The following is a 27,616-nucleotide window of genomic DNA, read 5'->3' as shown; positions in this document are numbered from 1 at the left end:
GAGACTGGGAAGTCAGATCTCACCTCACCTCGTTGGGTAGCACGCATCCAGTGGACAATATCGACTGTTACCTTCTTTTGGATAATAGATTGTCAAAGAGAGGTCAACTAGATAAAAAACAGGGAATGCTTCCTTCTTTTCAGAGAGGAATTTGGCTACAAATTGCCTTTAAACAGAGGAGATTACCTCTGTTTGGGTCTTTCTCCACCTCAGATATTGAAAATATTATTCAATTTACAAAGATTTTGGATATGCTAAGCTTTTCCATGAAATGCTGTGTAAAAATGCTCAACAGGTCCTCAGTAAATGTTAGTCACCCCCCCCCCCCACCTCCCACTCCCCATAAGTTTCTAGGCAAATCAGGCCTGGTGTTCCATCCCAGGGAGTTACGTTCTTCCTGTTTAGAAATTAGATTAGGTCCTCCTGTCTGGGCCAGATGCATCTGTGGCTCCCAAGCAGAAGCTGTATGCTCCCCGCATTGCTTGACCTTTCTAATGTGCATCAGCATTCACCCCCGCTGGGCTTGCTCATTTTGCCTGGTATCTGCTACAGAATAATCACTTGGAAGCTGCAGGGCAGGCCTTCTGCTTCCGGACTGCACCCAGACCAGAAGGGGCGGGAGAAGGTCACAGGTACAGTCATATGTGAGTAGTCCACTGGCAAATGCTCACACAAACCATGGGAGGCTCTGGGTGAAAAGATTTTAAACACTTATTCTAGCCTAATGATTGAGTCAAGGCTAAATCAGTGTCAGAGGGAGAGGGAAGGTGGAGGAGAAAGACCACATGGCTCCCCATAGGACCAGGGACTGAAAATCAATGTTAGCCGAACAGATGGCGTTATTGTGTTGTAAGGGACGGGAGTTTCCTGTTGCAGGATTATTTTATAGCAGCTTGATGAGAAACTTATAGGTGTCTGGGCCCATCAGCTCTGAATCTCCCCAGCTCTCTCCTCCCTCCTTTGGGTGTCCTGACCCTGAGAGCTGAAACCATCTACACCCACACAGCCGCTCTCGGCATTAACATGACTCTCCTAGTCCACTGTCTTCATCAACGTAAGTTGACTATTTCAGGAAACTGGCCCAGAAGATAAAAGTTGAAATAACTTGAAATAGCAGAAAACACCAAATGACAAATTTAATCCCCAAGACTTTTTGAACCCCTTGCCTTAAAGATGCTCCCCTTGCTGTGGGCACCAATCTGAAACTATTACATTGTGATCCTGAACCAAATCCTAATTAAATCCTTGATTAAAAAACTGCTGAACTGCCTTAACCCAGACGTCGAAATCTCCTAGGTCTTCTGCTTTGGTCTCCCCTCTCTAAGATGCTAGAAGACTGAGTCTTACCGAGACAAGAAGGAACTCAGCCATGTCTTATCAATATGTTGTTCTGGTGGTATTTTGGGGAAGGCAGCATGTAAGTCTCATCTGTCATTTCAGCCTCTCCCCAAGTTCTGGAACTCATTCTGACTTTGAACAAAGGGGATTTGGGTTAGAGGATTCTGGTCCAGGAGGACAAAGACCTTGGTCTTATGTTCAACATATATGGTCCTAGGTGATCCAGCCTGGGCCTACATATTAATTCAACTTATTACTGTGTACTCTTTGTCAGGGCAGAAGCTAGGCAATGGGAATGAAGTCTCCCTGCTTGCCCTTAGTCCATAGCTGAATGGGGAAGAGATTTAAACAGATAAAATGCACTGTGGTGTGTGCGATGACATTATGTAGAATAGTGCTTCTTTAACAATTTGTACTTAGGAACCATCCCCCCCCCCCCCCGCCGTCAATAGCAAAACAAAAAATGAACCATACTTCAAAGAAAGCCCTGGCTAAAATGTGCCAAGAGACTGGCCTGACTTGGGAAAAGCCGCTTCCTGTTGCCCTCCTCTGTGGAAGGGTGGCCTCTAGAAGCAGGGCTCCAGTGAAGCCCTTATGAAATTATATATGGGAAACCCATTCAGACTTGAGTAGGGGCTATTTGCCCCTATCTAGAACATGAAAATGGAGTTAAATAGTATATGCAGCTGCTGAATCAAATTTTGACGTCTACCCATGAGTTTGCCTTTTCTAAGACCAAGCCATTTCCTGAGGAGCCACTGCACCCTTTGCAGCCAGGAGGCTGGATCCTACTAAAGGCTTGGAAGAACCAAGAACCAGAAGATGGGTTAACTGAAAAATGAGCAGGTCCTTATGATATCCTTCTAAATACTCCTACTTCAAAATGTGCAGGCGTCCAGCTGTGGGTTCATACCCGCATTAAGAAGGCACCTCCAGACAGTGACTCCTGGCAGGACTCACAACCATCTGAATGGATGACAACTCCCGCAGATCTTCTTTTTTAATTTAATTTTATTTAAATTCAATTAATTAACATATAGTATATTATTAGTTTCAGAGGTAGAGTTCAGTGATTCATTAGTTGTATATAACACCCAGTGCTCATTACATCACATGTCCTCCTTAATGCCCATTACCCAGTGACCCCTTCCCCACCATAGGAGATCTTAAGTATCTCTTTGCTGTCCATCTCAGGAGGAACTCAAGAAACAAAGTTCTCCTACTCTGTCCAAGTCTTCCATTCCAATATTCATAGTCATCCCCAGTCAGCGGGAAGTAGTTTGCAGAAGAAATGAGCGTCCTCCCCTCTTCTTCCATTGAAATGGAATGGTGACTTGACAGTGGGATTCAAAGGAGGACCCACCCAGTCATTGCCCTGACTGGCTCTGTTTGCCTTCAGCCTGTTTCTCTTCATGGCTTATTTTTCCCTCCAGTTTATCTGTTCACTTCAGCAAAGGACCCAACAGGCAAAATGTCCTGTGATGGCCACCAGAACTACCCCCCAAGCAATAACAACTGCTGTGATGCCAGCAAGACTCCCCATTATTGGGGCACCTGGGTGGCTCAGTAGGTTGAGCGTCTGCCTTCAACTCAGGTCATGATCCCAGGGTCCTGGGATCAAGCTGTGCATCGGGCTCCCTGCTCAGCAGTGTCCCTCTCCCTCTATCCCTCCCCCGATTCTTATTCTCTCATGCTCACTCACTCTCTCTCAAATAAATAAGTAAAATTAAAAAAAAAAAAAAAAAAGACTCCCCGTGATTGACCCCATGCCAGTGATCAGCCTGACCTTTGCTGCTTAGCTGCAGGTACCTACCAATCTTTGTTCCACTTTTCCCCATATAAAGTTAGAAGTATTCTCAGCACCTTGAAGATGGTTGGTTCTTGGGACGTTAGTCTGCTCTCTTCCCAGTGTTGGCCTCACTGAAATAAACTCCTTTCTTGTTGCATCACCACTTGTCTCTTTGCCTTTGGACTGTGGCCAGACACGGTCCTCTGGGGCCTCCAGAGCCAGGGGCTCTCATGCGCTGGTCTCTGGTAACAATGTAATAAGTAAGATGTTTCTCTGAGTTCTGAGAGCTGCTCTAGCAAATTAATTGAACCCAAGGAGGGGGCCGTTGGAACCTCTAGTCTATAGCCAGTGGGTAGGAAGTACAGGTGACAACCTGGGTTTGTGACTGGCATGTGAAGTGGGTAGGGGGCGGTCTTGGAGGACTGAGCCCTTAACATGTGGAATCTGATGCTCTCTCTGGGGACGTGGTGTCAGAGTTGAGCTGAATGGGAGGACACCCACCTGGTGTCCCAGGAATTGCTTGGATGTGGGGAAACCACCACCCCACCTACATGAGAATTGGTGTTCAGAACCTCAGTCCCCCCCGCCAGAGCCAGGCCCCCCCCAGAGCCAATAAAGGGTAGAAGACAGTAGCTGCCCTCTCTGCAGGCAGCCAGAACAGAGACAGTCTGAGCTTTGTCCCAGTCCTGCTATGGATCTGACCACTGGGATAGTAGAGGAGGAGATCTAGTTTCTTCCTGTAGTTTTCCCTTCTGGAGAAGAATGGAAATTTCCTCACTTCTAAGGCAACAAGAGGATTGGAAAATGTCTCTCCTGTCCTCCACCGAACAATGGAATGGTTCTGTTTGTTTCAGAGCAAAGGCCCCAGAGCTTTTACCAGGCCTTCACTGAGCATGGAAGCAGAACGGGGTATAGGAAGTGGAGGTGGGGTAGAGAGGAGATTGGATGGGACCCCCCCTTGGACACTGGCCAGGCTCCCTCTGGTCCAGACCTATTTCTCTCCAGGATGAGGGCAGATGAAGGAATAGATTTGGAACTGTAAGGAATTACCTACTAAAGGACAGTTCAGTCAATCTGCTCTGTGGACAGAAGGCTGCTTTCTTCTCCAGGAATGCTGAGTACATGGGAGTCCTGACCCCCGAGCTGTTTTGGTCCCAGACACTCTGCCTATTTGTCTCCTCTGTCCTGGGGCCACCCGTTAGGACCTGCGGGTCAGCCACTGACTAAATGCTGGCTCCCTGAAGCAGCTTTGTTTCCTCAGCAGTGTCTACCCTGTGCTGCTGGCACCCCTCCCCAGCCTAGGTCACTGGCAAGGAAGCAGAAGGAGCTCCAGATATATGGCAGGTGATGCTGTGTAGTCACAGAGCCAGAACTCCTGGCTAGAAATCCCAGATCTGCAGTTTACTAGCTGTGTGACCTTGGATGAATTATTATGTTTTTAAGGATTTATTTATTTGAGAGAGAGAGAGCGCACGTGCGTGATCATGAGCATGAGCGGGGAAGGGCAGAAGGAAAGAGAGACTCTCCAGCAGACTCCTCGATAAGCACGGAGACCGATGGAGGGCTTGATCCCAGACTCTGAGATCATGACCTGAGCTGAAATCAAGAGTCAGATGCTCAACTGACTGAGCCACCCAAGTGCCCCTGGATGAGTTACTTAACCTCCCTGTGCTTTAGTTTCTTCATATGCACAACAGGAATAATATTAATACCTACGTAGGATTATTGTGAAGAGTAAATGATTTCATATAACACCCTTCAGACTGATGCCTGGGTAAATTCTAAGTAATCTGTGAAAGCAGGCTGCTGTTTTTGTGAGGCCAGGTCAAGGAGGAAAGGATCAAGTGGCCAGGGAGAAGGGGAAGTACTCTACCATATATTGCATTCTGCCGTAGGGGCCAAGCTCTGTGCAGATACTTTATCCAATTAACCACTTACAAGAACAATGATTCCCCAGTTTACAGATAAAGAGCCTGAGTGGCCAAGTGGTCCAGCTGGGGTTCAACACCCAAGACAGCTCAGACACCATGCTACAGAGGCCAGAGAGGAGATGGTGTCAAGAAAACCAGTAGGGTACTCATGGCGTTGAAGCATGGGATCTACTGGGGTCTTTGGGAAGGGCCAAGGGTTGTTCTGGTGAAGCCAGGAAGTGTGCTTCGATCTTTCTAGCTGAAGAGTCACTTTTGCTCTTCAGTCCACAGGGCTGAACCTGGCCACTAGTAGCTTCTGAGATCTGTAAGTTATAACCCAGACACCCAGGAGACTGAATCTCCTAAATCCCAGCTCCAAAATTCCTGGAAGTCCTGATTGGCCCAGATAGTATCTGGTCTCCATCCTTCAATGGCCAGGGGCTGGGTTTTCCCATCTGAGTGCAGCAGCTCCTGCTACAGTTCTGTGGATGCCTGATGAGGTGGGGAAGAGGAGGGTCCCGGGAAAGCAGGACCTGGCAGGCAGTCAGTAGGTACGTGTCCTATCGGCTTACGCTTTTCTTCGTTCTCCATCTTTTCTCAGCCCATAGCTCCTGGTGGCTCATACTTTCAATCCGTCTTAACCTCTGTCCATGCAGATTCTCTCTCCTTATGCCTCGTTCCACCTCATGGGCTCTCTCTCTCCATTCGTTCTAACCATAACCCACTGCTCTTGCCTGAAACTCTGCATGTTTCTTTATTTATTTATTTATTTATTTATTTATTTATTTATTTTTTAAATGATTTTTTATTATATTATGTTAGTCACCATACAGTACATCCCCGGCTTCCGATGCAAGGCTCGATGACTCATTAGTTGTGTATAACACCCAGTGCACCATGCAATACGCGCCCTCCCTACCACCCATCACCGGTCCATCCCACTCCCCCACCCCCCTCCCCTCTGAAGTCCCCAGTCTGTCTCCCACAGTCCACAGTCTCCCATGTTTCATTCCCCCCTCTGACCACCCCCCCTTTCTTTATCCCCTTCTTCCCCCACCGATCATCCTAGTTCTTATGTTCCATAGATGAGAGAAATCATATGATAGTTGTCTTTCTCTGCTTGACTTATTTCACTTAGCATTATCTCCTCCAGTGCTGTCCATGTTGTAGCAAATGTTGAGAACTCGTTCTTTCTGATAGCTGAGTAATATTCCATTGTATATATGGACCGCAACTTCTTAATCCAGTCATCTGTTGAAGGGCATCTCGGTTCCTTCCACAATTTAGCTATTGTGGACATTGCTGCTATGAACATTGGGGTGCATATGGCCCTTCTCTTCACTACGTCTGTATCTTTGGGGTAAATACCCAGTAGTGCAATGGCTGGATCATAGGGTAGCTCAATTTTTAACTTTTTAAGGGACCTCCACACTGTTTTCCAGAGTGGCTGTACCAACTTGCATTCCCACCAACAATGTAGGAGGGATCCCCTTTCTCCACATCCTCTCCAACAATTGTTGTTTCTTGCCTTGTCTATTTTTGCCATTCTAACTGGCGTAAGGTGGTCTCTTAGTGTGGTTTTAATTTGAATTTCCTTGATGGCTAATGATTTTGAACATTTTTTCATGTGTCTGTTAGCCATTTGTATGTCTTCATTGGAAAAGTGTCTGTTCATATCTTCTGCCCATTTTTTGATTTGTTTATTTGTTTCTCGTGTATTGAGTTTGAGAAGTTCTTTGTAGATCTTGGATACCAGTCCTTTATCTGTAGTGTCATTTGCAAATATATTCTCCCATTCCGTGGGCTGCCTCTTAGTTTTTCTGACTGTTTCCTTGGATGTGCAGAAACTTTTAATCTTGATGAAGTCCCATAAATTCATTTTATCTTTTGTTTCTCTTGCCTTTGGGGATGTGTCATGAAAAAGGTTGCTTTGGCCGATGTCGTAGAGGTTGTTGCCTATGTTCTCCTCTAGAATTTTGATGGATTCCTGTCTCACATCGAGGTCTTTCATCCATTTGGAGTTTATTTTTGTGTATGGTGTGAGATAGTGGTCAAGTTTCATTCTCTTGCATGTAGCTGTCCAATTTTCCCAGCACCATTTATTGAAGAGACTGTCTTTTTCCCACCGGATGTTTTTTCCTGCTTTATCAAATATTAGTTGCCCAAAGAGCCGAGGGTCCATTTCTGGGCTCTCTATTCTGTTCCATTGGTCTATGTGTCTGTTTTTGTGCCAGTACCATGCTGTCTTTGTGATCACAGCTTTGTAGTACAGCTCGAAATCCGGCATTGTGATGCCCCCAGCTTTGTTTTTCCTTTTCAACAGTTCCTTGGAGATTCGGGGCCTTTTCTGTTTCCATACAAATTTAAGGACTGTTTGTTCCAGTTCTTTGAAAAATGTCCTTGGTATTTTGATCGGGATAGCATTGAAAGTGTAGATTGCTCTGGGTAGCATGGACATTTTAACTATGTTAATTCTTCCGATCCATGAGCATGGAATATCTTTCCATCTTTTTATGTCTTCCTCAATGTCTTTTAAGAGTGATTTATAGTTTCTAGAATATAGGTCCTTTACGTCTCTGGTTAAGTTAATTCCAAGGTAACGTATGGTTTTTGGTGCTATTGTAAATGGGATGGATTCCCTAATTTCTCTTTCTTCGGTCTCGTTATTCGTGTATAGAAATGCAACTGATTTCTGAGCATTTATTTTGTATCCTGCCACGTTACTGAATTGCTCTATAACTTCTAATAGTTTGGGAGTGGCTTCTTTTGGGTTTTCCATATAGAGTATCATGTCATCTGCAAAGAGAGACATTTTGACTTCTTCTTTGCCAATTTGAATACCTTTGATCCCTTTTTGTCGTCTGATTGCTGTTGCAAGGACTTCTAGTACTATGTTGAATAATAGTGGTGAGAGTGGGCATCCTTGTCGAGTTCCTGATCTTAAGGGAAAGGCTTCCAGCTTTTCCCCATTGAGAATAATATTTGCAGTAGGCTTTTCATAGATGGCTTTTATGAGACTGAGAAATGTACCTTCTATTCCTACACTCTGAAGGGTTTTAATCAGGAAAGGATGCTGTATTTTGTCAAATGCTTTTTCGGCATCGATTGAGAGGATCATATGGTTCCTGAGTCTTTTCTTGTTGATATGATGTATCACACTGATTGATTTGCGAATATTGAACCACGCTTGCATCCCAGGTATGAATCCCACTTGATCGTGATGGATAATACTTTTAATGTACTGTTGGATTCTATTAGCAAGTATCTTGTTGAGGATTTTGGCATCCATATTCATTAGGGAAATCGGTCTGTAATTCTCCTTTTTGAGGGGGTCTTTGCCTGGTTTGGGGATCAAGGTAATATTGGCCTCATAGAATGAGTTTGGTAGCTTTCCTTCTGTTTCTATTTTTTGAAATAGCTTTAGGAGAATAGGTATTATTTCTTCTTTGAATGTTTGGTAGAATTCCCCAGGAAAACCGTCCGGGCCTGGAGTTTTGTTATTTGGAAGGTTGTTTATCACTGACTCAATTTCTTCATAATTAATTGGCCTGTTTAAGGAATCAATTTCTTCCGGTTTCAATCTTGGTAGTTTATAGGTTTCCAGGAAGGATTCCATCTCTTCCAGATTGCTTAGTTTATTGGCATATAGCTGTTGATAAAAATTTCTAATAATCCTTCCAATTTCAATGGTGCTCGTCGTGACCTCTCCTTTTTCATTCATAATTTTAATAATCTGGGTCCTTTCTCTTTTCTTTTGGATAAGTCTTGCCAGTGGTCTGTCAATTTTATTGATTCTCTCAAAGAACCAGCTTCTAGTCCGGTTGATCTGCTCTACTGTACTTCTGGTTTCTGCTTGATTGATTTCAGCTCTAATTTTGGTCAACTGCTTCCTCGTGCGTGGTTTAGGCCTGTCCCTCTGTTGCTGTTCCAGCTTCTTGAGGTGAGAATATAAAAACTGCATTTTAGATTTTTCTATTCTTTTGAGTGAGGCTTGGATGGCTATGTATTTCCCCCTTAGGACTGCCTTTGCAGTATCCCATAGGTTTTGGACTGTTGTATTTTCATTCTCATTGGTCTCCATAAATTGTTTTATTTGATTTTTGATTTCCTGGTTTATCGAGTCATTCCTGAGCAGGATGGTTCTTAGTCTCCAAGTGTTTGAGTTTCTTCCAAATTTTTCCTTGTGGTTGAGTTCCAATTTCAGAGCGTTGTGGTCTGAGAATATGCAGGGGATAATTTCAATCTTTTGGTATCGGTTGAGACCTGTTTTATGTCCCAGAACATGGTCTATTCTTGAGAATGTTCCATGGGCATTAGAATAGAATGAGTATTCTTTGGTTCTGGGGTGTAGTGTTCTATATATATCTATGAGGTCCAACTCGTCAAGTATGGCATTCAAAGCCTTTGATTCTTTGCTTAGTTTTTGCCAGGGTTTTCTGTCTATTTCTGATAGTGGAGTGTTGAGGTCCCCTACTATTAATGTATTTTTATTTATATGTCTCTTTATTCTGGTTAAGAGTTGGCTTGTGTATCTTGCTGCTCCCCTGTTGGGGGCATATATATTTATAATTGTCATATCCACTTGTTGAATACTTCCCTTAAGAATAATATAGTGCCCTTCTGCATCTCTAACTATAGTCTGTAGTTTAAAATCCAATTTATCTGATATGAGAATTGCTACCCCAGCTTTCTTTTGAGGTCCATTTGCGTGAAAGATGGTACTCCATCCCCTTACTCTCAGTCTGAATGCATCTTTGGGTTTGAAATGAGTCTCTTGTAGACAGCAAATGGATGGGTCATTTCTTTTTATCCAATCTGCAACCCTGTGGCGTTTTATGGGATGGTTCAAACCATTTACATTAAGACTGATTACTGAGAGATATGATTTTAATGTTGCCATGTTGCCAGTAAAGTCTTTGTTTGTATTGGCTGTGACTTTCTGTTCTGTATCACTCTTGGGGCCTTTTTACTTTTATAGAACCCCCCGTAATATCTCCTGTAGGGCTGGTTTCGTGGTTACAAAATTGGTTAGTGACTGGCGATTCTGAAATGTCTTTATTTCTCCATCAATTCTGAATGACAGCCTTGCTGGATAAAGGATCCTTGGCTGCATGTTTTTCTCTGAAAGAGCTTTAAATATGCTCCCCCAACCCTTTCTCTCATTCCAGGTCTGTGTAGACAGGTCTGACGTAATTCTGATGCTTTTGCCTTGGTACGTGAGAAATTTCTTTGCCCTGGCCGCTTTCAATACTGTATCCTTGCATCTAATATTTGCGAAATGCACTATGACGTGACGTGGCGTAGGTTTGTCATGGTTGAGCTTGGGAGGGGTCCTCTCTGCCTCTTGGATACAAATGTTTGTTTCCCTAGCTAGATTAGGGAAGTTTTCAGCTACAATTTGTTCAAATATCTCTTCTAGACCTCTGTTTTTCTCCACCCCCTCGGGGATGCCGATGATTCTAACATTGGATCGTTTCATTGAGTCAGTAATCTCCCGTAACCTACATTCGTGGGCGTGGATTTTTTTAAGACCATCTTCTATTTTCATTTTTTCCTCTATTAACCCATCCTCCAATTCACTAACCCGTTCCTCTGCTTCTGCGACCCTGGCCGTCAGAGCCTCTAGTTTTGCCTGCATTTGGCTCATAGAATTTTTAATTTCTGTCAGATTCGCTCTCATTTCTGTCCTTAGGGATTCTATATTCTCAGTAACCTTTTCGTTAATAGTTTTTTCAATTCTACTCATCATTTTGACCATCGTTACTCTGAATTCCATTTCTGATAATTTGGTTACATCCATATCCATTATTTCTGTGGCAGAGGCCACAGAATCACTGTCTTTTCTTTGCTGGGGGGGGCTTCTCCTTCTTGTCATTCTGATGAAGAGAGGTTGCGGGGTTTCCAGAGCCCAAATTATTGACTGGGTCCCAGGCCGTGCCCCTTGTTTTATAGGGATCTTAGGGATGTGGGTTTCTTCTTTAAAGATTTTATTTATTTATTTATGTGGCAGCCAACCAGCGAGAGAGGGAACAGAAGCAGGGGAGTGGGAGAGGAAGAAGCAGGCTCCCAGCGGAGGAGCCCGATGAGGGACTCCTTTCCGGAACGCCGGGATCACGCCCTAAGCCGAAGGCAGGCGCTCAATGACTGCGCCACCCAGGCGTCCGGGTTGTGGGCTTCTTGATTTTTCATCCTGCCTTCTGGGGGAGGGGCCTGCCGTGCCAATACTCAGGCAACCCTGTTTGGGTAGAGTCTCCGTGTCCCCTGCGAGGGGGGATGGGGATGGGCACTCTCTGAGCCGGTATTTCCAGGCTTTTGTTCTCTGGCGGCTTTCCCTGGCGGTTTGCTGTGCCTCTTCTGAGAGTCAGAGCAGCAGCGGCCGAATTTCAGCCTCTGTCACAGAACAGAGGGATTGCGGCCCGTTCTCTACTAATGTTCTGGCCACTTTAACTCTGTCTCTGTTGGTGCTGCTCAACCCTGCAGCGTCCGGGATGTGCGCCCCACACCCGGCGTCCCAGCCCTCACTTCCAGGGCCGGCGCGTCTCTGTACTTTGTGTTTCTAATGCCGCCAGCTGCCAGCCGCCCCGCGCGCGCTCCCGGATCTCCCGGTCTCAGTCTGGATCCAGTGAGCGCACCGGGATTCCGGAGTTCCGCGAGATGCCTGGTGGCGCGCGCACCCGGCTCACGGTCTCAGTCTGCTGTTTTGCGGGTGCCGTCCGCGAGCCCCGCCCGCTCTCCCGTGCAAGTGGCTACCACTTCCCGGCGCCCGAACACGGCGGCTCCCTCCCCCTTCCGTTTATCTTCCGATATCTGTGCACAGTTTCATGGCTCCCCGCTTCGTACCTCAATACTCAGCGCTGGAGATGTTCATTTGTAGAGATCCAGATGCGTCTTCCTGCGTCTCAGGCTGGTTCCGTGGTTGTTTAGGCTGGTCTGGTACCTATCCAACTCGACTCGGAGGACCGGCTGAAAACGGTGTCTCCTACTCCTCCGCCATCTTAACTCCGCCTGTTTCTTTATTTTTATTCAGATTTCTCAGAAAATCCACTAGTCCTGCCCATATTTCCATGTCAGGCCAGTTCATAAGCACTGTCTTGCTTAAGGACTAGTGGCCTCATGATACGGAATTTGTGTTCAGGAATCTGTGAGAATGATGCAAGACCTCACCTTCTGCAAGGCCGTGTGGGCTAGATGATTCCACTGTGGGCACAGAACAGAGGCCTGGACCATGAAGAGATACATATTATGTCTAGCCATTGAAAGGATGCTCCTTCCAAAAGTCTTCCCAAGCTTTTCCCTCCTGAAATCCATTACCTGTTATATTAGACCCTTGAGCCTGTCATGGGATGCTGAGTGCATTTGTCCAGGTCCTGCTACAGCAGAGATCCAAATGCACAATGGCCTAAACAAGTAAAAGGATTATTTCATGCGCACAAATGAATGGGGAATAAATAGTCCAGAGCAGATCTGATGGCTTTACAGTGTTGGGGGTCTCAGCTCTTTCTGACTTGCTATTCTGTGATCCCTAGGACATTGGCCTCTTCTTTATGGATCAAGATGAATCACTACCATGCTCCTGCCAGTGGGAAGGGGGAAATGCCTTTCCCTTCCCTGTAAATGCAGGAGCCAGAGTGTGCACACTTCACTTCACTCCCCTCATTACCCGGAACCTAGTTCTCTGACCACATCAAGCTACAAGGGAGGCTGGGAGATAGAGTATTCTGGATGATGATATGTCCAGCTATAAGTTGAGGACTTATTACTAAGAGGAAGGAAAGAGTAGGCACTGGGACAATGGCACCACCATTTTCCTGTGACTCATTTTTGACCTCTGTTTGCCATCCAATTGGTCACCACATCCCGGCACATCCCCACTCTGATGCCTTTCCCGTAGGGCCCGATTCTTTCTCCCCACTGATGCCATCATGGATTGGGCCTTCCCAGCTTCATACCCAGGATCTACCGAGAGAACCTTCTAACTGATCTTGCGTCCAGTCTCTCTCCAGCCCCGCCCCGGGATCATTCTCAAGGGCAAATCTGATCATCCGGCTCCCCATTGCTTGTAGCAGTGAGATGTTAACTGAATCCCTGAACTGACATGCACATCTTGCGCATATGCGCATTTTTCTGAGGAGAGCTTCAGATTCTCAAAGGAGTCTGGGATTCCCCCTCAAGCTACAGGCTCAAGTCGAAATACCTAATCTCAAACATACAAGTAAGATGTGTCTACAGACCTTCTCAAATCTCCTCCTGTCTGGGCACCTCCACAATATAACCCAAACTGAAGTGATTCTAGAATTCACTCTGTGCTCTTTCATACGCCACGTCTTTATGGCTGCTGTTCTATCCAGCATGCCTGGGCACACTCCTACTCACCCTATAGCTTAGCAGAAAAGCCCCCTCCTCTGCGAGGCTTCCCTGACGCGCTCTGGCAGAGGCAGTCTCCACAGCACCATCCAGACGCCCATTACTCATCCTGTGGCACAGTCATCAGCCTGTGTCTGTCTCCTCCACCAAACCATTAGCTGGAGCCTAGGACCTGCAATAGGTAGGCCACAGATGTTTGCTGAACAATGGTCACTCATGCCCCCAAAACTGAAGTGCTGTTTCTAGAATGTAGATCTGAGTGTCATGTCCCGCTTTCCTACAAGTTCAAACTTGTTTCAGTGGCTTTTTCTCTGGCCGCCTCTTGCAGTTCTGTTTTTCTCTACTCCAGAACACTGAAGTTCTTTCAGTGCTCCAAACCAGCGTTCTCTCTTGCCTTGAGGCTTTATGCATGCTTCTTCCTCTGCTCCTCTTTGCATGGCTATACCTCCCCATCCTTCAGATAGCTTCACTACTCCAGGAGGCCTTCTTGCACCCCTCCCAGCCTCAGACTGGGCTGAGGGTCCCACCCACGTGTCCCCATAGCACCTGGTACTTTCCCAGTTGCAACATGCATCATCCTGCACCAGAACGACGGTTTTGTCTTTCTTTCCTGCAAAACTAAGTTCTGTGTCTTACTTGCCCACCAGTATGTCCCCAGCCCCAAACACAGTACTTGGATGACAGCAGGTACCTGAGAAATCTGTGTTTGATGAGGGTTGACAATTTTTGGTTGTCAGTCTGTTTCTCAGTAGCTCGCCGTTGCCTTTGGAACAAAGCCTCTGTAGGCTCTTTATCTTATGTCCTCACGTATCACGTATCATCAGCCTCATCTCTTTTGAATCCACCCTTTGATCCCAGCACCTCACTCAGACTACACGGAAGTCCTACTGAACTGAGTGAAGGTCCCCAAATGCCTGCTGTCCTATCGTTCAGCCTCGGCAATCCTGCTTTCTGTCCGGCACACTCTTGCCTCTCCTCCCCTTTCCCTTCTCTCCCTTTTTTGGCAAACGTCCATTAATCTTTCAATTTTCAGTTCAGATACCTCTTCCTTTAGGAAGCCTTCCTTGGATTCCCAAGACCCGCTCTGGTACCCCTTGTTGGTACCCCTATAGCATTCTGGGTTTCCTTCTCAGCGTTCTATTTTCCTAAGTAGATGGCCAAGTGGGGGCCTGAACTAGGATTATCTCTAATATGAGCCCAGTGCCTGCATACAGCGGGCACTGTAGAAATGTTTGTGGAAGGAGCGCCTGGGTGGCTCAGTCGGCTAAGCATCTAACTCTTGATTTCAGCTCTGGTTGTGATCTCAGGGTTGTGACATCGAGCCCCCAGTCAGGCTCTGTGCTGGGTATGGAGCCTGCTTAAGATTCTTTCTCTCTGTCCCTCTGCCCCTACCCCACTAAAATTAAAAAAAAAAAAAAATAGAGAAATATTTGTGGAATGAACTATATTGCCTGGTCTTATTCCTTACTGTTGGCACAAGTGTCCTGTCTCCAGAAACAGTCTGTAAGCCCCATGAAGGCAGTGAGGGAAGCTAAGATATCTGTGGGCCTCTTTTGAAGCCTGAGCTTAATATCTGTCCCCAGTAAGCCTGATTTATGTGGCTTGGATGCTGTGCTGTCAGGCACTTGACAAACGTATTAATCAGTGGAGCCTTGGCTTAACATTTTGGTAAGCCTGGGTTTGGAATCATGGTAACCTTAGACACTGTTTTTCTAGAGGTGACTAAAGCCACTGCTAGTGCATCTATCTTTGAAACCATGTTTTCATTTTCTTTGGGCAAATACCCAGTAGTTGAATTACTGGATCATAAAACATTTCTGTTTTTAATTTTTTGAGGAATCTCCATACTGTTTTTCACAGTGGCTGAACTGATTTACATTCCTACCAACAGAGCCTGAGGGTTCCCTTTTCTCCACATCCTTGTCAACATTGTGATACTAGCCATGCTGGCTGGTGTTAGTTGGTATCTCACTGTGGCTTTGACTTGCATTTCCCTGATGATGAGTGATGTTAAGAAGGGATGGGCAAAACAGATGAAGGGGATTAAGAGGTACAAACTTACAGTGATAAATAAATCATGGAGATGGAAAGTACAGCATGCGGAATATAGTCAGTAATATTGTGATAATGTCATATGGTGACAAATGGTGGACATTGAGTAATGTATAGAATTAATATAGAATTATACCTGAAACTAATATAACATTGTATGTCAATCATACTTCAACAACAAAAAATAATAAAGTTGAGAGGTGCCTGGGTGGCTCAGTCTGTTAAGTGTCTGACTCTTGGTTTCAGCTCTGGTCATAATATTGGAGTTGTGGGGTTGAGCCCAGCGTTGGGCTCCATGCTCAGCGTGGAGTCTGTTTGTCCTTCCGCTTCTGCTCCTCCCTCTCTCAAATAAATAAATAAATAAATAAATAAATAAATAAATAAATAAAATCTTAAAAATATAAAGTTGAAATGACTCAAATAAATAACTACATAAATAAAAGCCAGCACCAGGAACAGCGTCAGGCACGTGGCTGGTGTCAATAGATGCTTGTTGAATGAATACTGGAGAGACAATGACAGGGCGGCAGGCTATGCTGGTTCGGTCTCACCATGTTCTGGACTCACACATTCCAATGGAATGGGATGATTATAGGGAGGGAGATCATGTGTTCACAGTCCAAATGCAAGATGAAAAGAAATGTACTACAAAATCTGAGAAAGGATGGACAAAGCCTTTTGATAGTGACTCAGTGGCCTCAAACCCTAGGCAAACCAGTTTGTCTTCGCTGGTACATAAGCTGTTTTTGATAGCTGGACTCAAGTGAGATTATTAAAAGATAATGTGACCCAAATGAAAGTGGCCACCCTAACATGAGATACAAAAAAAGACTCTAAATTGGCAACATAGGATACAGACCCCCTACTGCTGTATGCAGAACTACAGTAGCAAGTAAGACCTACTGTGCAATCAAGAACCCAAAGACGACAGAAATGCAAAGAAACAACTTCGAGACAAAAGACTGAGAGGCAGCATTTTAATCTATCAACAGTCAGGCCAGGCCAGAGCCTTGCTACTCCGAGTGTGGTGTGGCCCGGAGCATCCGCACCCCCTGAGAACCGGTGAGGAATGTAGAATCTCAGACCCCCTCCCTCAGACCTACTGAATTCTAACAAGATCTACAGGTGATTGTATGCATATCAAAGTTTGAGAAGCACTGGGCTAGAACATTTTTTTAAGGTGGGTTTTTGCTCTTAAAGTGTGCTTTGAGGTCAAAATAAACCCACGAAGTATTTTTAGCTCATTATTTGCTGCTCCGTTCTCTCTACCTCTGAGCAACATTATCTCATGTCAGTGTCCTGCTCTGGGACTTTGAGACTCCACAGAAGTTTGCTGCGCCAGCCCTTATGGGTTACAAATTGGGTTCCAAAACTTCCATCAGCTGTTCCTTGTACAACACCCCGAGGAGGTAGGTTGTATAATGATTTCCTTTCTTAGAGATGATGAAACCAGGGCCCAAGGGGATTTTGTGACTCACCCAAGGGGCACCAAGCAAATTGGCATATAAGTCAAAATGAAAACTCAAGCTTTTGAGTTTCCAGTGCAAGGCTCACCAAACTTTGATGTCTTTTCTATTTATCTAAGGAGGATTTTTTTGCATAAGAGACTCTAAGAACCAATTCATAGATAACCTTTTGTGAGTTACTGAATAGAAGCCATGCACATATGGGCCCCTGGAATTATGGAAGTTTAAGAAAGAACTGTCCATCAGGGAAAGCAGTCAGCCCAGGGGGGCCCTGCCCTGTCCAGCTCCCACACTCCTGCCGCAGTGCCAGTTGGCAGTTTCTGCAACCAGGAGCCTCAGAAACCTCAGAGCCTCATGGGGGCTCAGAATTCGAAAGGAGCCAGGATTCCCATGAGGCCATGAATGTGACTACAGAGGAAATGTGGCTTCTGGATGACAAGGAGGATGCTCACTCCCACTTGTTTCTTTCATAGATTCAGAATAGCTGATGTAACTAGACTCTGCCTAAATACACGTGGTGTGCTTTACTGGATTGGATTCCCTAATTAATTCCGATTTCCCTGGCATAAACTGGAGCTGCTTAGTGACTCAGAAGTGGTCAAAACTGTATATCTGGCATTGATACCCATAGGCTCTTCCTTCTTTGCCCAAATTTAAGATTACTCTGTCAACCCCAGCTAAACAAAGGCCCCAGATGTGGTGTGTTCAGTTTCAGCTGTCTATGTGGTAATTCTCCGAGGGTCCTCTAGAGAATGATTGCCAGGGCGGCTGCTTCAATCCACCTCCCCCCACCCCCCACCCAGTCCTCTCTAGACATGCATATTCAGTGGGACATATTCATGTAACTGATTACAAAACAAAAAGTGGTGTGCTTTAAAATTCCATGTAAAAAGTATTGCTCGGCTAATGTGCTCCTGCCTGTGTGCTCGCTACACGGTGCTACAGAGGATAGAGTCATGAGGAATTCAAGGCTGAAGATGTTTGGGATTTTTAGACAACACAGATGCACCCTGCACCTTATACCCTGCTCTGCAGCCTGCGTAGTTTTGGGGCTTGGCCTAAGGCAAAAACTACAAAGCATCCTAATGAGCAGAATTATATAACAGGAATGTATGTGCATATTTGACATAGTTTCTTCTCTTGAAGGGTGGCCCTCTGGCTGTGACCCATGCCCTCTCCAAGGGCTAAGGAGTCCAGAGAAGGAGGCTTTTGTTCCCAGCTGCCAGTTCTTCCTTAGCCCCTAGGGCCCCAGGGACCTGCCCTGCTCTGCGTGGGCCCGCAGAAGCCCTGCAATTTCCACATGGGCGGGTGATTTCAGAACGATGGACAGAGCTGTTCGGCCAGCCTACAGGGAAGAAAGAAAAAGAGAAATTTTATCTTGTTTGCCTCCTGCCCCAGAGAAGGGTGAGTTGGAAGTACAGGGTAGGCATGGGGCATTGAAGTCCATTCGAAGCACCAGAGACCCTAGGAGAGGTGGAGATTGGAATGGCATGAGGATCCTGAAAAATGGGTCACCATCCACGGAAACAGCAGTCACTTCTGGGAAATCGGTGCCAATGGAAATAAGTGTCACATGGTTGGTTGGTTTGTTTTTCCCACGTGGTTTTTAATATTTTTTTTTAAATTGGAAAACAGAGGAAAAAAATAACTTCCATTTTTCCATTGCCCAGACCTTAATGAAAATTAGCATTTTGGTATGTTTCCCCCTAGTCTTTTCTCTTGTGCAAATTTGTTGTTGGTTTTTAAAAAGAGGAATGATAGTACATACCAATTTTGAACCTGATTTTATTTTTAATGTACTATGCACACTAGGAGATTTTCCCCTGTTCTTACACAGTTATCATAACATATAGTTTTTCTTATTGGCTGTGTAATAGTCCATAGCTTACTGAACTCTTTCTCTTCTATTGGAGACTTAGGTTGTTTCCAGGTCTTCACCATCATAGATTTAGTGCAGAAAGCATTTCCCCATTTCTAGTTATTTCCTAAGGACCAATTCTGAGAAGTGTGTTTACAGCATAGAAGGACATGTGCTTTTTTACACCTGAGGTAGGACGCCACGATGCTTTTTACATTGCTGCTAATGTGCAGGGAGCTGCCAGGGCCACTGTCTAAAGAAACTGTGTTCAGAGGGCTCTCAGCCAACAACACAGGCCATTCTCTACAAAGAGTGAGGAGGAGGGGCGCCTGGGCGGCTCAGTCGGTTAAGCATCTGCCTTTGGCTCAGGTCATGATCTCGGGGTCCTGGGACTGAGCTCCGTGTCAGGTTCCCTCCCCCTCTGCTATTCCCCTGCTTGTGTTCTCTTTCTCTCTCTCGCTCTGTCAAATAAATAAATAATAAAATCTTAAAAAGAAAGAAAAAGAGTGAGGGGGAAGGCTGACTCGATGCAACAGACACTGAGCTTTGTGACAGTAGCCCTGGTCTTTTCAGTCCCATTCTAGAATTCTAAAATCCCACCACTCCAAAATCACTTCTTTGGTAACTCATTTGGAGGCAAAACCCCATGTGAGGCTGTCTGTGACCCTTATGTAGCCTGGGGAATATTTTTATATTCTGCTTCAGAAATGTTCATGGGTTTAATATGTTGGGAGGCACCCAAGACCCCGTTGGATTGTTCTCTGCCCTATTGTCTATGACTGGAATTATGGAAGCAGGTGGGGGTTACTGATGCTCAGCTTAGAGCTCTTCAGTCTTATGGGGATGGAGTCCAGCTGCCCCCAGGGCTCCACACACTTGTAAATCACTATAATGCATGGCACAGAGCCAGACACGCCGGAAGAGAAGCAGAGTGAGCTCAGAGGAGAGGACGGTGCTGCATGCGCGCGTGCGTGCGTGCGTGTGTGTGTGTGTGTTGGGGTGCAGGGAGCAGAGGAAGGAAGTGGTATTTCAGCAGGACCCGAAGGATGTGCATGGGCTCCATCAAACATAAGAGTTTCTTTCCCTGAAAAGGCCTCACGACTGTCTGTACCTTCCTTTCACCACCATTTATAAGTTGGTGTCTGTGGAGCTGTTTGATCAATTTCGGTCTCCATGAGGACAGACGCGAGATCTGGCCTATTGCTGCCAGCCCAGCAAGAACATCCCAGCACCTGGCCTGGTGCCTCCCCTTAGGTTGGCACCCAGTGAGCATTGTTGACAGAGGGAATGTGGGATGATAACAAAGAGGTATTCATTTCAAGTTGATGGAGACGCTGAGCAAAGGAACTCCTAAGGAGTATACTCCTAGGTTGGGCAAGTGTGGAATGAAGCAAAGACCTTAAACAGAGGAGTCTTCTAAAAGCAGCCTGCAGAGTTTCCATCGAAGAGAGAGTCCTGGGTTTTTGTAGGCCTGTCCCCCGGTACTCTGGTTTCTATCGCTGCGCTTTGTCAACCCTGAGGCTCTTGTAAATGGGAAGATGGTGTGATTACTATGATTATGGGAAAGAGCCAGGGGCCAGCCCCAGGGGACATGTGCATCTTTGAACAGGGCCCTTCTGGAGATGACAGCCCGCATCTGTAGGCTTCTCACCTGCAGACCTGGAGAGTGGGGGACCCCATTCAGCCCAGAAAGTGTGGTCAGCTGGGGAGGCCAGCTGGGGAAGGCGTATCCCTCAAATGCCCTTGCCAGAGTCCTGGGAACAGGGCGACAGTGGGCAGATACAGTGGGAACCCCACCTGGCCCGTCCCGACTGAGGAACACTGAAGACTGAAGAGATGGGAGGGGCTCAGACAGCCAGTACACCTGTGTGTGGTGGTGGTGGTGGTGTGTGTGTGTGTCTGTGTGTGGTAGTGGGGTTGTCTTTCAATATGACAAGAACCTACTATGTATCAGGCAAAAATGAGCAAGGCATAGTCTCTGCTTTAGGAAGCTTTCAGTTTGATGGGTACTGTGGAGGCATTGCTGAAACAAGCCCTTCAGAGTGTGAGCCTCAGAGCCCAGTCCCCACCACCTCCTCTTCCTTGTCTCTCGGGCAGCCCGCAAGAGGCTGGGTGACCGATTTCTCAAATTACCTTCCAAACCTAGAAAAAGTGCCTTGCTGGCTGTTCTGGGGGTTCCACAGTTATATCAACCTTTAAATATTGGTAGGATAAGAGAAACTGAGTTCAGGACATGTATTCTTACTCAGTTTTCCAAGGAAATTATCAAGTCATCCAAACCTGCATCTAAGTCTCCATAGGAAAGGAGATAGGGTGACCTTGGTAAGGGCTGGAACCCACCCTTCAGGGTAAAGCTGAGACACAGGGCTTGGTGCTTCGTAAGGCCTCAGTCGGCAGTTCCCTGGTCCCTCTGAAATGTCTCACCCAAGTTACCTTTGGAAATTGGGGTGTGAATCCTGAGTCAGCCCTGACCCAAGCAGGCAGCAGGCAAGTGGACCATAAGTAGGGTCTAGAACCCTCTGTGGGCCTGCTGACAGCATGTCCTGAGCACCCCTGTGCTTGCTGGGCATCCCCTAGCCCTCTCACTTTCTGCTATGATGGGCTTTGGCCGCCATCTGGGCAGCTGTCCAGCTCCTCGCTCCCAACATTCCAGCCCTGCCCTGGTCCTCAACCCTGGTCTGGCTCTTCCTGGTCCAGTCCTGCCTGGCCTTCAGCACTCGCCCATGCCAGGGTTCCTCAGCTGTTGATGTATCGGGCCAGATAATTTGTAGTTCTCTAGCGTTAGGGTGTTTAGTGGCATCCCCACCTCCCGGCCTCCTCCAGCACACTTATGGCAAATAAAAATGTCTCCAGACGTTGTTGAATCACCCCCGGAGGGCAGAATCACCCCTGAATGAGAGCCATTTCTCCCTTTGGTGGCTGTTCTTGTCTGACTGGCTTCCCTAACTTCAGACCTTCCTCCTCCTAGTCCCTCCAGACACTGCCTGCAGATGCCAAGGTCCCTGCTCACTCTTGCAGCGCCTGCTCCTGATTGGCTGTCTCTGCTTACCTATTCACAACAATAACTGTTACCATCAACGGAGCATCTGCTCGATGTCAGAAACATGTTCTACGAATATTGCCATATTTAGGTACAGTCTACGACTCTCCCCACTTACAGAGGCGAAGAAGAGTGGTTAGATATCCTGCCTGAAGTCACACAGTTACTAAACCCAGTTTCAGACTCATGAGTGTCTAAAGCCCGTGCTTCTAGCAATTACTCGATTTGTCCAGCTTACAAGAGAGCCCTCACCGTGCTCTTCCTCCATCCGTGGAAAGCAGTCATCGACCTATCTTACCTGCAGCAGACCTGGACGGAGGTTTCCAGGAGATGCTCTCACAATCACTGCCTGTGTGTCTCAGCTAACCAGGGGCTTGTAAAGCTCATGCCGCCTGCCCCACAGGCCTGCCCTTTCAGGCTTCCCCATGGCAATAATCACTCCTAGGAGAACCCTGGGCCTGTTCCAGAAAGAGGGGGGGGGGCTGCCTCTTTCTGTCCCAGGACAGCCCTGCAGGGAGTTCATGAACATAGATCCTTTGTCTGGCTGTATAATGTTTGGAACAGGAGACTCTTATTTCCAGCAACCCACCACTGTTCCCACATGCATTTCCAGAGGGTCTGTGCTCTCTGTCTCAGAAATGGCTTTGGGCGGAGTTGGGGTTCATGGGCACTGAAGACGCTGGACCAGGGTGCGTGCTGCCTGGGTGTGGTGTGAGGGACCCAGCAGCTTGAATCACTGGTGGAACAATCTTGTGTAGCTCAGATGTGGCCCGGTGAGGGGGTCTCTACTTTGGCAGGGAGGGGACTCTTTCCCTCACCAGGCCTTTTTTTTCCTTCAAACTGTGGATGGTAAGAAAGTATAGGGAAGTGTGTTTAAAGCATTACCTTATAGTGCCAACATTAAGGACACTGAAGTCAGACCTGGGCTTGCATCCTTGCTCCAAGAACCAGCAGCTTGTGACCTTAGGACAGCTAGTAAACTCTCTAGGCCTCTGTTTCCTTATCAGTAAAAATGGGGATGGAAGCGTCTACATCACTAGATTATCGAGAGGATTAGTGAGCTAATGCATGCAAAGGGTCTGGCTCCTGAGAGTACTCTGAGGAGTTGGACGGAGCTGGCTTGCACCAGCTGTGTGAGTGGGGGTGTTACATAACCACTCAGTGATTGTCTCCTTACAAGCACATAGGTGGCATCCATAGAGACAGGCTCATAAAGCCACTGTGGGGTTTTAATGACGTGGTCCACAGTCCATGCTTAGTGCAGTGCCCTGCGCTGAGCAAGCACTGGGTACAGGCTGGCCACCATCATGAGTGTCATCACCATCAACTGACAAAGACCCTTATTTAAGAAGCATGTGTCCAGGGGCACCTGGGTGGCTCAGTGGGTGAAGCGTCTGCCTTCGGCTCAGGTCATGTGGGATCGAGCCCTGTGTCAGGCTCCCTGCAGGGAGCCTATTTCTCCCTCTCCCTCTGCCCCCCTGCTTGTGCGCTCTCTCTCACTCTCTATCTCAAATAATTAATTAATCTTTTTTTTTTTTTAAAAAAGAAGCATATGTCTGGCAATGTAACTTCAAGTGGGCTGGCCTGACAAAATGGGCCACCCTGTAAGGTGGATCACTGTCAGAGAGAGGACATAATTTGCACTGGTTCCTTCACCCAGCCTTTCAGGAGTCCCCGTGGGCAGCCCAGTGGGCAGCAGAGCTTCCTTGTCCAAGTTGCTGCTCCAAAGCCCCCAGGCAGTTATTGCTGTGACCTGAGGAGGTTGAGGACCAAGGCCAGGCCTGGGCACGTTCCCTCAGGATGGTATGAAGGGTTAGGGCTTGGGGTTTCCCCACCCCATGTCTCCCAGCATTTACCATGGATCATCTCATTTAAATCCCACAACAGCTTTATGAGGTCACTTCTGTTGCTTCCTACACGTGGTCCCTGACTTCTGCCGGCTGGCCAGGCGCTTTTCAGGCAGGGAAGTGAAACACCTACTTGTTAACTGCCTGGAAGGCTCACCTTGTCAGTCAGGGTGCTGTCGCAGGCCGGGTGTGCCAGGAGCAGCCGCACCATGTCGGCATTGCCATGGTGACAGGCCAGCATGAGGGCCGACGATCCCTCATGGTCCTGCAGATTGACATCTGCCTGGCAACTCAGCAGCGCCTGGACCATGTCCTCCCGGTCGTGGCTGACTCCCAGCATCAGCGCGGTCTGGCCTCCCTGCCACACAGAGCACAGGGGTGTGGTGAGATCCCTTCTCCAGCCTGGCAATACTTGGGCAAGACTTTGCCAGAAAATGACCGTTGATCTGAATCTCCTTCTGCCACTGGGATTGGACCCATACTTCTCCACCTGGCAAACTTCTGCTTTTCCCGGACACTAGTCAAATGCCACATCCTCTCTAAAGCCCTCTACTAACCCCTCTACTAACCCCTCTACTAACCCCTCATCCTCTCTAAAGCCCTCTACTAACCCCTCAGTAACACAGAATTTACCACTTGGTATTGCAACCTGTCAATCTCTCTTTCTCTGTGAAATTTCTGATGGCAGGGACGAAGTCTTTTTCATTTCATCTCTCTCTCCCCAGTGCCTGGCACTGAGTACATGCTTGTAAACATGGAATGGTAGAGTAAAGGAAAGGTTGAATGCTTCCACACCATGGCTTCTTACAGAAGCCTTGGTCTGCTCAGAACACCCCTGGTATTTTCAGTTCAGTGATACCCAGAACCCTCTCTGTCTTGACAAGACCTCTGCCTGCATGGTACTGTGGTCATTTCTAATCCATAGTCATAGACAATTTTTTTTAAGTTTTTTATTTATTTAAGTAATGTCGACACCCCACTTGGGGCTTGAACTCACGAACCTGAGATCAAGAGTTGCATTCTCTTCGGACTGAGCCAGCCAGGTACCCCACCACTGACCCTTTGTGACATCCCTGTAATCGTTAGTGCACGTGGCAATGGCTCAGAGTCAAAAAGCGAGCCCAAGCCCTGGTTCTCCTGTTTCCTAGTGCGTGACCCTGGCCCCGTCCCTCGTATTCCCTGAGTCTTGGTTTTTCTCTTTTCTTAAAATTAGTACAATAATGATCTGTCCCTGTACCTCGCAGGGCTTTTGTGGGAATCAAGTGAAATAAAGGATGTAAATATAACAATATGTGGTAGCGATTTTTCTGATTACAAATTGGGCATTATTTCTTATAGGTTTTCCTTTATATCCACGGTCCTCTTACACAGCTTGATTCTATTTTGCCCTCATCGTTTTCCTGGGTTCCAGGCAGGTCAGGCTTGTCTCTCTCACCGGACATAAGGCTTTTTGAAGGTTGTGAGAATGAGGCAACCTTTCTGTTTTCTGTCCTTTCGGATCCCCTGTGGCTCTGAGCGCTGTGTCTTACACGTAAAAAGTGCTGAGGACATGTTTACTGATGTGTTTGTTCACTGATGAAGGGCCAATCTGCAGTCACGGATGGATTGTGCTTCCCTGCCCAGAATGCTGGGGCTTAGAAAAAAGAAAGGGGGTTTGCAATCAGGAAAATCCTGGCTCTGCTGCTTATTATCTGTGTGAATCTGGACAAATTAACCTCTCAATGACTTTTCCTGATCTGGTAAAATGGGAATGCTTAACAAAGTTACCTGCCTTATGGGGTTGTTGTGAGACCGAGTGCTTAACAAGTGTTGTGCATGTGTTAGCTATTACTGTTGTTATGAGCATGGGAGGTAATGTATGACAAATGCTCAGTATGTGGGAATGTATTCTTTGGTGTCCTGGTTCTCCATTTCCCTGGAACCCAGACAGATCTGTCCAGAGAAGTCTGTTTGCGTTTTGGGTTGCTTATACTCAGCCCTGAAGTAATAGTTTCTTCCTTTCCTTTCCTTTCCTTTCCTTTCCTTTCCTTTCCTTTCCTTTCCTTTCCTTTCTCTTTCACATTTTATTTATTCATTTGAGAGAGAGAAAGCATAAGCCAGACAGAGGGAGAGGGAGAAGCAGACTCCCTGCTACGCCGGGACCCCGATGTGATGCCCGATCCCAGGACCCTCGGATCATGACCTGAGCCGAAGGCAGACGCCTAACCGACAGAGCCACCCAGGCGCCCTGTAATGGTTCTTTACTGGACTAACCAGACCATGAGATTTCCACTGAGCCCCTTCTCTCCCAGTGGTATTAAAGCCAGGTGACATATGTAGATTGTCTTCTTGTCTGCCCCTCTGCCTGACTTCCCTTGTCTTCCTTACCTCCCTCCTGGTCCAATTCAATACAGTTTAATTCAGTGATATTTACAGAGTGCTGCTATATGCCAGGTACTGTGCTGATCCTTGAGATAGAAAAAGAAATAAACAGCTTAGCCTAGGAGACTCCCAGCCTCCCAACTCACCCTTATTTACCTGATCTCTGCTGCTGTCCTCTATGGAGAAGCTCTGGAGGGAGCTGGAGGGAGCAGTGGCAGCTATGAATTCCGACCCCTCCTTTAGCAACCTGGCATGAGCTTACCCTCCTAGAGCATCACTTTCTCCTCCATAAAAAGAAAGGGTACTGGGGCGCCTGGGTGGCCTGGTCTGTTAAGCATCCAACTCTTGATTTCTGCTCAGGTCATGATCTCAGGGTTGTGAGATCAAGCCCCACATCAGGCTCTGCACTGGGCATGGAGCCTGCTTAAGATTCCTTCCCGCTCCCTACGCTGCACCCCACCCCAAAAAAAGTGGGGGCACTGAGATTTTAGAAGGGTTAGCATCCCTTCTTGCAAGAGGACCAATTTAGAGGGGAACCTGGGTGGCTCAGTCGGTTAAGCATCTGCCTTCAGCTCAGGTCATGATCCCAGGGTCCTGGGATTGAGCCCCCCATTGGGCTCCTTGCTCTGTGGGGAGCCTACTTCTCCCTCTCCCTCTGCCTGCCACTTCCCCTGCTTGTGCTTGCGCTCTCTCTCTCTCTCTCTGTGAAATAAATAAAATCTTAAAAATAAAAAAAAAAAAGAGGACCCATTTAGGAAAAAAATAACATGTTTACGGGAAACATTTAAAATGAAAACAACTTTATTAAATCCAATGGTATGGGAGCTCTAGGTGAAAATACTTTGAAAAACAAAGTGATTTACAAATGTCTGTTTCTTGCCACCAGTAGGATTGCTATTAGATGGAGTGTGCAAAGTGACTCAGTCTGGGTGGGCTACCATCTGCAGTCACTTTGCCGGGGGTGCACAGGGGAGTTAAATATATTGTTGGGAGGCACTTTTTAAATGGGTTTCTTAGTTTTTTTCCACACCTTGTGAGTGAGGCATTATCTGCCTTGTTGTTCTAGATGGTCTTTTTTTTTTTTTTTTGGAGTTTTTAAAAAATTTATTTAAATTCAATTAATTAACATACAGTGTATTATTAGTTTCAGAGATAGAGGTCAGTGATTCATCAGTCTTCTCTAACACTCAGTGCTCATTATATCACGTGCCCTCCTCAGTGCCCATCACCCAGTTACCCCATCCTCCCACCCTGTCCCCTCTAGCAACCCTCAGTTTGTTTCCTATGATTAAGAGTCTCTTATGGTTTGTTTCCCTCTCTGATTTCATCTTGTTTTAGTTCCCCTCCCTTTCCCTATGCTCCTCTGTTTTGTTTCTTAAATTCCACATATGAGTGAAATCGTGATAATTTAGACAGTCTTTTTAAAGATGCTGGTGTGGTGAACAGCCTTGGAAGAGCAAGATAGTATCTTCTCCAAAACAGAGGGCAGATGTACTCACTATCCAGTATAAAAGATTCAGGTTCCCTATGCTCAGGGTTCCTCTCCGGTATAACCCACTCCATGTACAGGGATCTGGCCCTCGTCACACTG

The 27,616-nt window shown here is 46.7% G+C and overlaps 1 protein-coding gene across 11 annotated transcripts in view; it reads right to left on the bottom strand.

Moving 5' to 3' along the window:
• Nucleotides 1-16,416: 16,416 nt before the first annotated feature.
• Nucleotides 16,417-27,616, bottom strand: part of KANK4 (KN motif and ankyrin repeat domains 4) — a 72,688-nt gene continuing 61,488 nt past the window's right edge. For all 11 annotated transcript variants that reach the window (XM_048220356.2, XM_044383801.3, XM_044383803.3 and 8 more), the window contains 2 exons: nucleotides 23,822-24,022; nucleotides 16,417-18,264 (listed from right to left, as the gene is read on the bottom strand). In XM_048220356.2, the coding sequence (XP_048076313.1) occupies nucleotides 18,160-18,264; nucleotides 23,822-24,022 (306 nt within the window). In that variant the 3' untranslated portion in view covers nucleotides 16,417-18,159. The remainder of the gene's footprint in view (nucleotides 18,265-23,821; nucleotides 24,023-27,616) is intronic.

Source organism: Ursus arctos, unplaced genomic scaffold (genome assembly GCF_023065955.2).
Source record: "Ursus arctos isolate Adak ecotype North America unplaced genomic scaffold, UrsArc2.0 scaffold_12, whole genome shotgun sequence".
Taxonomy (NCBI): domain Eukaryota; kingdom Metazoa; phylum Chordata; class Mammalia; order Carnivora; family Ursidae; genus Ursus; species Ursus arctos.
The sequence above is the reverse complement of the archived record's forward strand: the minus strand, read 5'-3'. Positions and strand labels throughout refer to the sequence as shown.